At 34.9% G+C, this 13,986-nt stretch overlaps 1 protein-coding gene across 1 annotated transcript in view; it reads right to left on the bottom strand.

Annotated features, from left to right (window-relative positions):
• Window positions 1-13,986, bottom strand: part of DNAJC13 (DnaJ heat shock protein family (Hsp40) member C13) — a 120,163-nt gene that overhangs the window by 56,809 nt on the left and 49,368 nt on the right. The window contains exons 20-27 of the mRNA XM_023207430.2: window positions 13,537-13,680; window positions 10,345-10,427; window positions 8,171-8,324; window positions 5,071-5,174; window positions 4,824-4,983; window positions 3,727-3,789; window positions 2,504-2,605; window positions 626-730 (exon numbers count right to left, since the gene is read on the bottom strand). Coding sequence (XP_023063198.1) covers window positions 626-730; window positions 2,504-2,605; window positions 3,727-3,789; window positions 4,824-4,983; window positions 5,071-5,174; window positions 8,171-8,324; window positions 10,345-10,427; window positions 13,537-13,680 — 915 coding nt within the window. The remainder of the gene's footprint in view (window positions 1-625; window positions 731-2,503; window positions 2,606-3,726; window positions 3,790-4,823; window positions 4,984-5,070; window positions 5,175-8,170; window positions 8,325-10,344; window positions 10,428-13,536; window positions 13,681-13,986) is intronic.

Below are 13,986 nucleotides of genomic sequence, written 5' to 3'. Positions count from 1 at the left end.
GAATTTTAGACTGTATACTAAAACTTATTTGTTCATACCATATAGAAACATAGTTTGACATAAGTACTAAGAGAGTTTTTTTTTTTTCTTTTTAGGAGATAGGGTTTCGCTATTCATTGCTTAGGCTGGAGTGCAGTGGTATGATCATGGCTTACTGCAGTCTCAACCTCCTGGGCTCACGTGACCCTCCCACCTCAGCCTCTCAAGTAGCTGAGACTATAGGCATGCACCACCATGCCTAGCTAATTATTTTTTATTTTAATAGAGACAGTGTCTTGCTATGTTGCCCAGGCTGGTCTTGAACTCCCAGCTTCAAGCGATCCTCCCACAGTGCTGGAATTACAGGTGTGAGCCACTATACACAGCCAGAAATTATTACATTAAAGTCACGAAAAACCTGAATGCTACATCCAGAGCAACAGCGTTTAAACAAGGCTTGAAGGCATAATTTTATATGTATGTTTGGTTCTCCATTTTTCACGTGGAAACTGAGTTGCAGGGCACTTGGAGCTAATAACAGGAATTTAAATGACAGCTTTAAAATATTCCACACCTCTATAAGTACTAAGCAGGAGGGCATAAGAAATGCTGAGACCTTCACAAAAAGTTTCTCCAAGATACACACCTCATGAAATCCATATGGGCCACTCCTTTCTTTGTCTGCGTTGCCAAAATACCATTCTTTTTCACTCTCTCTTTTCATATCTGGAGCAGCTTCAATTACATTGCTCTAAGTTTAAAAAATATTTAAATTATTTTCCAAGGCAGAAATCTAAGAGACCAGATGTCATAAAACAAAGTTGCACAGCAGTACTTTGGAGGGGTTTATATTCCTTTAAAAGTTAACCTGAAATTTTAAGTGACCTTATTTTAAGATTTAAGAGTTCAGGACAAAATGCCTAACCTAATAGTCCAAAAAAACTATTTCCTTATTAATATACATTTGAAGTAAATCGTTTCCTAAGTTCACGCTCAGCAATCTAAGCTAAATTCAGTGACATCTACACTCCCCATTGGTCATCAATAAATACCAAGGACATTAACATTTTAGTAGCAAAGAATATTGCAAATAGTTATGTAAATAGATATGTATCATTAATCTTAAGCAATAATGCTCAAAATATTAAAGTTCTTTTGGGGGAAAAACTCCAACTAAGAGTTCCAATAAGTATCTGAGATCAAAGCATTAAAATGCTAACAGCAAAGTTAGTTTTCGGTGGTTTTATATACTTAGTCTCAATTTATTATCTATTACCCTTACTACAAATAATTCTTACAATGTTCTCTATCAATGTTTTACAAGAATCTACGTTAAAATTTTTATGTAGTTGGGTTATTTTATCACAACATGATTCTTACGTTTTTCGTCTTTCTTTTTTGAGACAGGGTCTTACTTTGTTACCTAGGCTGGAGTGCAATGGCACAAAAATGCCTCACTGCAGCCTTGACTTCCCAGGCTCATGCAATCCTCCTGCCTTAGCCCCTCAAGTAGCTGGGACTACAGGTGTATGCCACCACATCTGGCTAATTTTTTGTTTTTGTCAAGATGGGTTTTGCCAAGTTGCTTAGGCTGGTCTTGAACTCCTGAGTTCAAGCGATCCTCCTGCCTCAGCCTCCCAAAGTGCTGGGATTATGGGTGTGAGCCACCATGCCCAGCCTGTTCTTTTTCTTACAATCACTTTCTTTGAGAATGAAATAACATGTTTTAAATACTGCCATTAATTATCAGCTTTCAGTTAGGCTCATATAGAGAGGTACAGCAAAGCTGTTATGAGCATACAGACTTCTGGGTCTTAACTGTAGCTCTGCCACTTATCAGGTGACCTTGGGCAAGATAGTTAGCCTCTGTGTTCCTTAGTTTCCTCATCTGGAAAACGTGGATAGTAACCACCTCAAAGGGCTGTTGGGGGATTCAAAAAGTTAATGTATTATATGTGTACCAGAACAGTACCTGTTGTAATGGTATATAACAGAATATGCCATATACTAAATACTCAATTAGCACTTTCGGTCACAATTCACACGAAATCTAACATGACACATCTCCTTACATCAGGAAATTAAAACACCAAAAAAAAAAAAAAATCAAATGAGCTAAGGATAGATTCTTCTATAAGTTAAGTATCAGTCCTCTTGGGGGTTTCAATAAGGTGCCCAGACTCCTTTAAGGCAAAGCATATTCTTACTGCTTGCCAATGTTAAAAGTACTAGTTACACATCTAATGAATTCCGTTTATGTCCTGAGAGTCACATTGCCTCAAGATAAGCCGTATTAGAGATAGTTACTTTAATTGAAAAAATAAAACTCAATCGTTACTGTCCATTTTTGATTGTCCTTTCAGTGGTTTCACATTTTCTGTGTGAAATCTCCGAGAACTAGTACTCTGTAATTACTGGAGAAATATGTGATTGACCATGTATTTTCAGATTTCTATGATTCTTTTGACTCCAAAATTATACTCAAAGAATGTTAAGTTTGTAAAACCTAAACAAGGATACGTACTTGCAGTGGTACTGTAGCTCGGCTTACATGGAGATGTGCAAGGGTAAGCAAGTCCACAAGGATTCTTATTCCATTTGAATCCATGAGATCCTTAACATTTTTCTGGAAGAAGAAAACATTTTTTTCGTAATCTAAACACTTTTCATAATCTAAAACCTTTCCCAACAGTACCTTTCCCAATAGGTACTACCACCTACAAGGTCCTCGAAGAGGAGAATGTTTGGAATCTTTGGAAATAATTGATACAACTGGTATTACTTGGTCTTTTCAGCATTTTGTGTTCAAGGAACCTGAATTCCAATTGATTAAAAGGGCAAAATTGTATTACAAAGAGATCACTTAAGAATTTTTACTTAAATATGTTCTGAAGAAAAAACAACCCATAAAAATAAAAGCAAACAAATTGAAGACTGTCATGATAAACTCTGGTTTTACAATTATTCTGCCAAGGTCTTTTTAATAAACAGATTATTCTATATCAGAAATAAAGTCTGCTATATTAAAAAATCCTTTAATGTTCCAGTTTGTTTTCTTAAACTTACAATAACTGGTAATTTCTTAGAAGAGACTATAATTTAAATTAAAATTTCTTTGTACTTATAATTACACTTCAGTTTAAAACATTTGCATTACTTACTATAAGAATAAAACTACACAAATTGGTATTAGTATCCAAGTTTTAAGAAATGAAAATCTGCTTACGCTTCAACATAAATTGTGAATTAATTTTATATATTACAACTATGAATTCCTCTTGTTCGAAATGAGCATGAACTTATTAAAATGTCTTCAAAAAGAAAACAGTAAAATGACTAATTTATAACTTCCAATTACTTTTTATCTACAAAATGTATACTGATAAAGACTTTCCGTTTTATGTCAAACATATATTTTACTTAAAATTTAACCCTAGAGAGTCCCTAAAGAAAAATAAGGTAATAATTTTTATTATTAAAGATCATTTTAATGTATTAAAAGTCATCCATTATTCATCATTCAGAATTTTATTATGATTCATTCATTCTGCACCCATAACATTAAGACAGACTATACAGGGAATACTGACAAAACTCTTTCCCTCCAGGTTAGAGCACACAGAACTTTGTCTAAAAAGGAGAAGACAGAAAAGAACACTCCCTGGATAATCAACTCAAACTGTGAGTTTATCTTACATTACTTATATGACTTGGAAATAACAATGTATGTATGCGAAACTACTGTACCTTATTAAGGATCAACTTGTTAAGGAAGAGAATCAACCTATCTCGTTCAAGTTTATCTGTGCACTATTGAAATAAATGAGAATCTGGTCAGAACTGAATAGAAATAAAAATTAAGCTATTACTATTACTAGACAAAATCAATCAACAGCCCATAAGTAATGCCATCTTTTAAACATTAAAGAGAAAAATCATAGAAATCTGTCAATTATTGCAATTCCTTAATGAATCCTGAAAATTACATTCTTTATAACTTTATATAACTTATCTAATTTCCCTAGAAATTGAAGTAAGTGAAAAAAATTGAAGTAAGTGAAAAAATTGGTCCAAATGATACTTTAAGTAAAAGGAATGTAAACACAAAAGAAAGTATAAAACATACACTGCAACAAACAGGTAGCAATCAAATAAGCTGCATGATGAATTAATTTGTCCCCTTCACCATGTTCAAGTGTTAAATCACAAATTCTTTAAAAAAAAGAAAATTTTTTTTTGAGACAAGGTCCTGCTCTGTCATCCAGGATGGAGTGTGATCACAGCTCACTGCTCAACCTCCTGGGTTCCAGTGATCCTCCCACTTCCAGGTGAACCACCAGATACATGCCACCATGTCCACTAATTTTTTTATTTGACAAACTGTATAAAATTCTTTGTAAAGTGCTAACTCAAGGTTTCTTTTTTGGAGGGTTAGCATTGTAGTTTTAAAAGGTTTTTGCTATCTTCACACTTCTAAATTTAGTATGCTAGCATCAATTAAGATTTTTCCAAAATGGAAAATCAAAGGTACATACAACTCTAGAAGTCACCATTTCTTTTATACACCTGTCCAACTCATCCATACGTAAAGACTGACTAGTAGGTCAACTAAAGTCATTTGAAAATAGTAACTGAAACACATAAAGCGACATGGACAAATTCTAACCCATTATTCATTTTCCTATTCATCTAACTCAGATTTAAGTAAGTATAAATTTACAGAAAAATGAATGCAGAAAGTTACAGTAATAATGTGATCAAACAGAATTTAAATTTAGTTTTAAAATTTAACACATACCCTAGTGACACTATCAAATAGTAATTTCCTTAAATGATATCCTTACCCTCTCTAACATTCCAATGATATATCTGGTATCTGTAAAAGGTCCTATTTCTTCGTGACATCTGCCATAAACAATAGCAAGGGCTTGTAAACATAAACACTTCATGTTTACTTTTGGGGTGAGCAAGAAGCGATGATAAAGCTCATTGAAAAATTCATACCTAGATTAAAAAAAGAAAGTTCACAATAGAAATAACCATGAAACCAACAGTGAGAACAAATGCAACAGGATATACAGAGTAGCTCACGATCTCTTTATTGATCCACTTTCTTCATTCTCATCTTCCTCCAATAGTAATCTCAGGTAATAGTCTCCTATTTTAATTTCCTCTGCCAGGCACTCATATTTAACCTTCATAAACAAAAGCAAATTACACTATTTTAGTATACAATAGATTTTGGCAATTTCTAATAATTGTTTCTTATAATTCTTTCTGTTCAGAACTTACTTCTTACAATACCTGTTAATTCAATATTGTTAACATGACTATTTTAGCTAAATGCTGAGAATTACATACCAATTTTATAAATGTCAGACTTGCTGATAAAAACGATCATAGCACTATGTGGTGTCAATTAAAAAACGAAGAATAAAATCTGCTTTATTCCCTACTGGGTTCGCCATAAAAAAGCAAGGAGTAGATGGTCCTGCATCATACATAATTTGCTCAACACACATACACTACTTCAGGTCCTCCCTCTATCCTGCAGCTCTACCCCCGGTGATGTGCCAAGACTTAAAACCAACACATCAACTACATTTTACATTTTCGTAAAGAATACCTTCTATGTCAAATCACCCCATTCTACTAAATTGAGGTGATAAATGAGGGCAAAGTCAAAGATCAGGAGTTGGGCCAGCACCACCATGCTTGCACTCAGGTTGTGTGTCTCAAGGAAAGATTTCAGGCAATTATAAAAAGGAATTCTCAGATCAAAATTCTTTTTCCAAAGTCTGAAATAATGGATTTCTAAAAATATGAATTATATAAAATCAAATATATATCTTCGTTTCACTTTTTTGAGATGGAGTCTCACTCTGTCTCCCAGGCTGGAGTACAGTGGCGTGATCTCCACTCACTGCAAGCTCCGCCTCCCAGGTTCATGCCATTCTCCTGCCTCAGCCTCCTGAGTAGCTGGGACTACAGGTGCATGCCACCACGCCCAGCTAATTGTTTTGTATTGTTAGTAGAGACGGGGTTTCACTGTGTTAGTCAGGATGGTCTTGATCTCCTGACCTCATGATCCGCCCACCTCGGCCTCCCAAAGTGCTGGGGTTACAGGCGTGAGCCACCGCACTGGCCTCACTTTCTATAAAGTCTAAGCATTCAATTCATTCAGTTTCTATTAAGCATATACTGCGTGCCATGCACTATTCTAGGCACTGGAGACGCAGTAGTTGAACAAAGGTTTCTGCCCTCACAGGTGAAGCCCATGAAAAAGTGAAATATATTTGATAGCTGGGTAACAGTAAGTACTACAGACTGAAATAAAGCAGGAAATGGGGATAGGGAGACAGAATGTAGACGCAAATATGTGTGCACGTATAAAAGGGGGCTGCATTTTTAAACAAGGTATCCAAGGGAAGGCCCACTCAGATAACGACATTCAAAAGATCCAAAGATGAGAAAACACGTTATGAGGCTATCTGGGAAAAACCTTATTCTAAGCAGAGGAAACACCAAATAAAAAGACCTTGAGGCAAGAACGTGAGTTTGGTGTTTTCTAAGAAGCCTGTTTGAACAGAGTGTGAGAGAGGGAGAGGAGTAGGAGATGAGATCAAAGAAACAATGCTTAGCACGGGGGGTTACATAGATTCTGGCTTGTAAGTCATTTTAAGGTCTCAGATTTTAACTGAGATGGGAAACCACAAGAGCACCAAGGGTTTGAGCACAGAAATAATGTGCTTGCTACTTAGCAAGGAAACTCTGCTATGTTGATAACAGATTCCAGGGAGGCAAGAGTAGAAGCAGTGATACTGTTGCAATCTACCAGCAAGAAGGTCTGAATAAATTTTGAAGGTGTACTGTATGGAATTTGCTAAAAAACCTGATATGGGGTTTAACAGAAAAAATAATGTCAAGGGTTTTCACTAGAAAATAAGGACTAGTCATTATCTAAGATCATAAAGAGTGTAAGTGAAGTAGGCTCAGGGGAAGAACAAGAGCACAATTTTGAAGAAAAGTTCTAGATACTTATTAGATACCCAATTATGAGTCTAGGTATGAAGTATGAAGTCTAGGGCCGAAAGTCTAAGCAAGAGATAAAAATCTGGAAGCCATCAGCAAATAAAAAACCTTTAAAGCCAGACTGGGCAACACGGTAAAACTTTGTCTCTATAAAAAAATACAAAAACTAGCTAGGCATGGTGGTGCAAGCCTCTGGTCCCACCTACTGGGGAGGCTAAGGTGGAAAGATTGCTTGAGCCAATGAGGCAGAGGCTGCAGTGGGCCAAGATGGCACCACTGCAGTCTAGCCTAGGCAATAAAGCAAGATCCTATCTCGAAAAAATAAAATTAAATAAAATAAAAACATTTAAAGCCATGAAACTTAATGATTTCATTGAGGCAATGAATCAAAATGAAAGAGGTCAAAGAACTGAAACTTTGCAGCCAGCCAACATTTAGTGGTCAGCGAGATGAAGCAAAATGAGTAAGGAAAACTTGATAAGTAGACAGTGAAGAAGGAGAAAATCTAGAAGAATACAGACTCCCAAAACCAAGTAAAGGCAAGTTTTTCATTTTGTTAAGAAAAGAATGACCATATTCAAAGTATTACATGTTTTGGAAATGCAACTGGGTTAAAGATCAAAGCCTGCAGGATCACTCACATGTTCAAATTTAAAGCTATTATAATAGTCTAAATTACATATGGTTATAATATACTTCAATTATATATACACCCACACATATAAAATTACCTACCACCACGACCTTTCTTGTTTTTCCTGCTCTTCACATCAATAGTTTAACAGAACAGCAAAATATGGTCACATTCAGAATCAATTAACACAAAAAAAAATCAAACAAGTTACAAGGACCAAGGCAAACAGGGTATGTTTCAATGAAAAAATAACTCAAAGGTCCCAGAAATGAAAGAACAGATTCGGAATGCATAGAATCAAATTTATTAAAATTCTTACATGATTCTCAGGTACAAAGCTAAGTTACTTAACAAAATTTTTTATTTTGTCTGACACAAAGATTTAAGTTTTCCAATATTTCCTACATAACATTAAAGGGGAAAGGCAAAGACAAGTTATGTAATTACAATTAAAAAAAAAAATCAGTCCCCAAATAGTACACGCTTTATTTTTAAGATTAATACACTGGAAAAATCAAACTTTACCTCAAACTCATGGTGGTTCCAAGAGATCACATTAGCACTTCCAAGCTCTCTGTCAATATTAAATGCTCTCATTTCAGATTCAAGAGTATCTTTCAGTTCTTCTCGTGTTTTGAAATTCCAAATAAGGTTTGACCTGGCATGGTCTTGACCAAACCTAGACATACATATTATGGAAATAGCAGGATGAACTAAGCATTTTAAAAAACCTGTAAATATCCCTTACTGTACCTTATAGTACATTATAATAAGAAAAAGAAAGTGGAATAGACTTTAGCAAGTTTAAGTAAAGAAAATAAAATCTGTGTAAAGAAGTAGAGTAAAATATTAATGATAGAATCTTGGTGGTAGGTATACAGATATCCACTGCAAAATTCTTTTACCTTTTGTATGTTTGAAAGTTTTCAAACATAGGCCAGGCGCGACGGCTCACACCTGTAATCCCAGCACTTTGGGAGGCCGAGGCAGGCAGATCACGAGGTCAGGAGTTTTAGAGACCAGCCTGGCCAATATGATGAAACCCCGTCTCTACTAAAAATACAAAAATTAGCCAGCCATAGTGGCACGTGCCTGTAGTCTCAGCTACTTGGGAGGCTGAGACAGAAGAATCCTTGAACCAGGGAGGTGGAGGTCGCAGTGAGCTGAGATCGTGCCACTGCACTCCAGCCTGGGTGATAGAGCAAGACTCTGTCTCAAAAAAAAAAAAAAAAAATTCATAATAAAAAGTTGAGCAAAAAAGGGAACCTAAACTATACAACAAACCTGTGTGAATTTTTTAAAAAATCTGATATTTCAACTTCAATGTTTATTGCTAATACAAATTCCAGTTAGAAAACAATTCTATTGGCCAGGCGCAGTGGCTCCCACCTGTAACCCCAGCACTTTGGGAGGCCAAGGTGGGCAGATCATGAGGTTAGGAGTTCGAGATCAGATCATGAGGTTAGGAGTTCGAGATCAGCCTGGCCAATATGGTGAAACCCCGTCTCCAGTAAAAATACAAAAAATTAGCTGGGTGTGGTAGCGCATGCCTGTAATCCCAGCTACTCAAAGGCTGAAGCTGGAGAATCGCTTGAACTCGGGAGGCAGAGGTTGCAGCGAGCCAAGATCACGCCACTGCACTCCAGCCTGGGCAACAGGGCGAGACTCCGTCTCAAAACACACACACACACACACACACCACAATTCTATTGTCAGATATAGATTTTTAGGTTGGGGAGATAAGAATTGCTGGACTTTTGGGTAAAGCATGTGGAATCAGCAACAATCTATATATGTTAGGACTTTACAGACTACCCAAGAAAGAATACTGCAAACTGCCAAGCTATGACTGAGCATTTTCCACGTATCTTCCTCATATGCTTGGAGTAACTATTGTAAAACATTTGGGAACAAGTCTAACTGGGGATGAACGGGCTTCACATATGCTTACTTTCAAGTCTGCAATCCGCCTAGAAAGTCTCATTTCAGAGTTCCAAGGAAGTTCTATGGGGCGCAACACAACTAAGAGAGAAATCCAAGGCATATACTTAAGGATATACTATATACATACGGTATACTTTAAAAGTAGTGAGGGGGAGTTTTCAAAGGACATATTTTTCTTTATTGGCCAAGGTATAATTGATATGTCAGTTTCCAGAGTGAGTAAGTTATCTAAAAGAAGCTTTGCAAACTCCCCAAAATGATTGTTTCCCTGTCCTATGTGTATGTGTGTGTGTGTGTGTCCAGGAAGGGGGTGCAGGGTGAGGGTGAGATTAGTGGATAAGAAGAGGGAAGAGGTTACCACATTTGAAAGGAGGGAAGGCCCTCCTATCAGCTAACTTGGACACTCATTTCTCACAACTCTTATGTTATTATCATCTGCCTCTTAAGACTCCATTTCCAACTAGGAATTATGCAATTATTTCTAAGCCTGCAATAAAGTATTTTAAAGTAATCATCACTAAGCCTTAATAAAGTCTTTAATGTAATTTTAGTTCCTCAGACTATCACTCTATGAAAAGCCTTAATTCTAGGAGCATCTCTAGTCACCCCAATCTTAACAGTTATAGTTCCTGAACTTGATGGCATAAAAATACCTGTGGCATAAAGCAATAGTTTCGGGGAAGAAAAACATGTCATGATGCTCTCATGGCAATACTAAATTTAATCTTTACTGGAAAAAGAGACCTACAGTTTACCTATAATAGAAGAGATCCCAATTTGCTTCTATTTTTATTCTTTGTCTTCTCTTTCGAAGAACTACTGGCTTCTGATTTATATTCTGGAATAGAAAAAAACTTCATAGTGCTCAATCTGGGGCTACCAAATAGGCTTAGTCAGAAGATCATCAATTTACAAGTGATGAGAAACATTTCTTTCATCAAATTTTGACGGAAACAAAAATTAATGGAATAAATAAAATCTATACAACATGAATATAAATGTAGGATATTAAATTATATCACATATAATTTGACAACATATATTTCTATAGTGTTACTCAAGTATTTTCCATGTAGTCTAAAGCTGTTTCAACACCAAATTTTGTTAAAGTTTACAGTGATTAATAAAATTTATAATAGTCAAAAACAGTGACTTGTTTCAAACATTTACATGCAGTTAACACAAAAGTCTTGGGACAACAATAAACGCAAAAGATTACAGATTGTTAAAGTGCTACCAAAGCCAAGAGGAGCAAGTACAAATTGAAATAGCTAATGGAGAAGAAATGTGTCTACATTCAAACACATGTGAAGTAAGACTTGAATTTATTAAACAAAGAATTATCAAAGATGACTTCACATGCCAGGCAGCTTAATGCATTTCACACATGTAGCAGGAACTTACACTCACCATATTGTTTTTGTCCTGAATTTAGTTGTAAAAAGGAAAAAAAATTAAAAATAAAAACAGAATGACCCTAGATCTGCTAAATTATATCTATTACACATCAATATAAAATTATCTTCACTTTAAGACTAAAATAGGTGCACGTGCTTCTCTAAGCCTGTGACTCAAATTTTAGGCAGTCATAAACCCTATGAGAATTCAAAGAGAGCTATGGCCCCTGTTTCAGAGATAGGCACATACTTAAGGTTGCAACTGGAAGAGAAGATTTCAAGGAATTCTTAAAGTCTCTATATGGACCAGAGGTTAAGAATCTCTGTTCCAAATGAAACCTATCTATATATCAGACATGAAAACTCTAATCCTCATTGTGATAGAAACAAAAAGTAGAAAGTGGTATAGATTAAAACATGGAAGTCTGTAATTTCATTAAAGTGCAAAAAAAACCCCAGACTAGCTGATATAGAAAAAAAAAGGTAAAATAAATTTTAAAAAATATTGTTTGAAATATAAACCCTGTAAGTTATATAAGAAAATGTTTCCTACAAATTTTAATTCTGTGCACTATCACGAAAGCTAATGCAAACTGGTTTGAATAAAGTATATAAATAATTCAAAATTTGGTTTAATGACAAACCTTTTCTTAAACTTTCTAATTAAGAAGTACTTTCTTCAATCCCTCCTCCCCTCCAGGACAAAAGGCTGGCAGTCCAAAGTAATAAAAATGTAAATACTATACAGAAAAAGGGCAAAAAGCTCTCCCTAAACTAAGTGACTGAACTGGAGACTCAGGCTAACAGTTCTAACTAGCTAAACAAATCCCTAAACTGAAAATAACAAAGAAAAAGCAACCTTACACATTAGCCAAAGGTTACTAGTAATCCAGCACAGAGCATCAGCTGCAAATGGAACTGACTTCATAAACACTGATTATATAAGAAATGCAGATTATTTCAAGAATTGCCAGTTAATCTTGACAATGATTAGTTTTCAGACTCTAACTACAGCATAAGATCATTCTAAACTTTGATGTTAGTGTTTCTATTAACAAAACAGTCACAAAGATTATTTGCTGTTACCTAAAGAAATTAATGTTAAAAATAGGACCCACGCAGAAAGGAGATAAGCCATTGATGCTAACCAAAAGATCTTCTTGACCAACATTTATCTGGCATCATTATTTGCTCAAAACTTTAGTAATACCCCATGGAAATGATACCAACAAACCAGTAAAACATTTTTTATATTAAAAATATTCTTTTCCCTCTAAATTGTTTTAAAATAGCAGATTATTGTCTACAGTTTTAGCTAAGACAGCTTTGTGTTCATGCTTATGTTGGATAAATGTTACATATGAAGTCTGATGCCAAAAACTTATCTGCAGTATGATAACTATATTTAACAGCTTGAAACAACTGTTATTTTAGAAATCAGTTTAACTACCTGAAGCCAGGAGCTTGCAATTTTTAATAACTGTGAAAATCATTCATATCTGTAGATTTTTCAACTGTTCAAATGCTATACCAGTATTATCCTGACCAGATATATATATAGTGCCTTTACTATTATCTTGCTTGTATATCAAAGAAACCCTACAAGATAGAGAAGGGAGGTATTGTTATTCCGATTTATGAAAGAGGAAAGTAAGGTTCTAAAAACCCTTAACTTGGATTAACAAGTAATGAAACTAGGCTGAGAAGTTAACCAATTCAAAGTTCAGTATTCTCTTTACTATACTACATAGCCACTTGAAAGCCTGTCTAATGATTCTTTATATTGAATATATCACTTATATAAATTAGCAGTAATCTATTATTCTGGAGTTCTAAAGAATTGAACATTGATCCCAGTTTCAGATAGATACACAAGACTTTTGTTCTGCTATGCTTACATATTCTGGCAATCCATAAGAAACCCACTTGTTTTAGAAAGATATTAAAGTTATTTTCCTTGAATAAGGCAATAGCTACCATAAATAAGGAGAAGGTTAAAGAGGAAGAATGTACGTGTGATCAACAAAAACAGAGATCAAGACTGCTTCTACAGGACATCTTAATTCATACTTAACCACTGCAAAACCCATAATAGATAGAAGAATGCATTACTGAGTCAGGTTCTGTAGAATATAATGCATGCTGAAGAATAAGACCAAAACTGTTTTAGATCTAACTTTGATGTGAGAAAAAATTACTACAAAATTTAAGTATACACAATACATTTAATTTAAAATGTGAATCTTATCTCCAAAACACTTGTCTGGCTAGTTCTGAATAAAAAGGCTAACAGGAAGAGCACCTGTATTTTCATAGGTATAAAACAAAGTCCAGAGAAGAAGGGAAATGAAAACCTAATCATCAACTCATAAAACTATGAACTAAGGAAAATGTACATAACAGTATGAATTAGAAATTAGATACCATTCATTTTTAAGCTTCAGGCATTCAGCAAGAAATATATCAATACCATCTCTGTGAAGAGCAGGAACAAAAGTAGACTAGGACACACAGAAGTGCTAGGAATTTGGAAGCAAATTCTATTTTTACCTCTTTTTGAGCAATGCCCATCCGATCCCTCCAGTGCATCAATACAAGATCCACTTTTTCTTTGGCAAATTTTTCAACTTCTTTAGCAGCTTTTCCAGCTAGTCTTTGCCACTCTGGAACTTTACTAAATTTTCCATACTGATCCTGTAAAATAATGTTGAAATCCATTACATGCCTGTTTGCAAATTTATTTTAAAACTTTATGTAAAGCTGTGTCATTCTATCTATCTTATAAGGTAAATGCTGAATGTTATGGTTCAGTGAAGAAACAAACTGAAAACTTCTACAAATTATACTTTTTATCCAAAAAACTAACTTTTCTACTTAGGTTTCAAGATGATTATTTTATGAGGGGTGGCAAGATGCAAGTGGGAGCTGGGTGCAGACAGAGAAGGATGACAGAAAAAGAATATATATAAGAAATTATTATAGTAGTGTATCATAAAGATG

Source organism: Piliocolobus tephrosceles, chromosome 2, assembly GCF_002776525.5.
Source record: "Piliocolobus tephrosceles isolate RC106 chromosome 2, ASM277652v3, whole genome shotgun sequence".
NCBI lineage: Eukaryota > Metazoa > Chordata > Mammalia > Primates > Cercopithecidae > Piliocolobus > Piliocolobus tephrosceles.
This window is presented reverse-complemented; position numbering and strand designations above follow the sequence as displayed.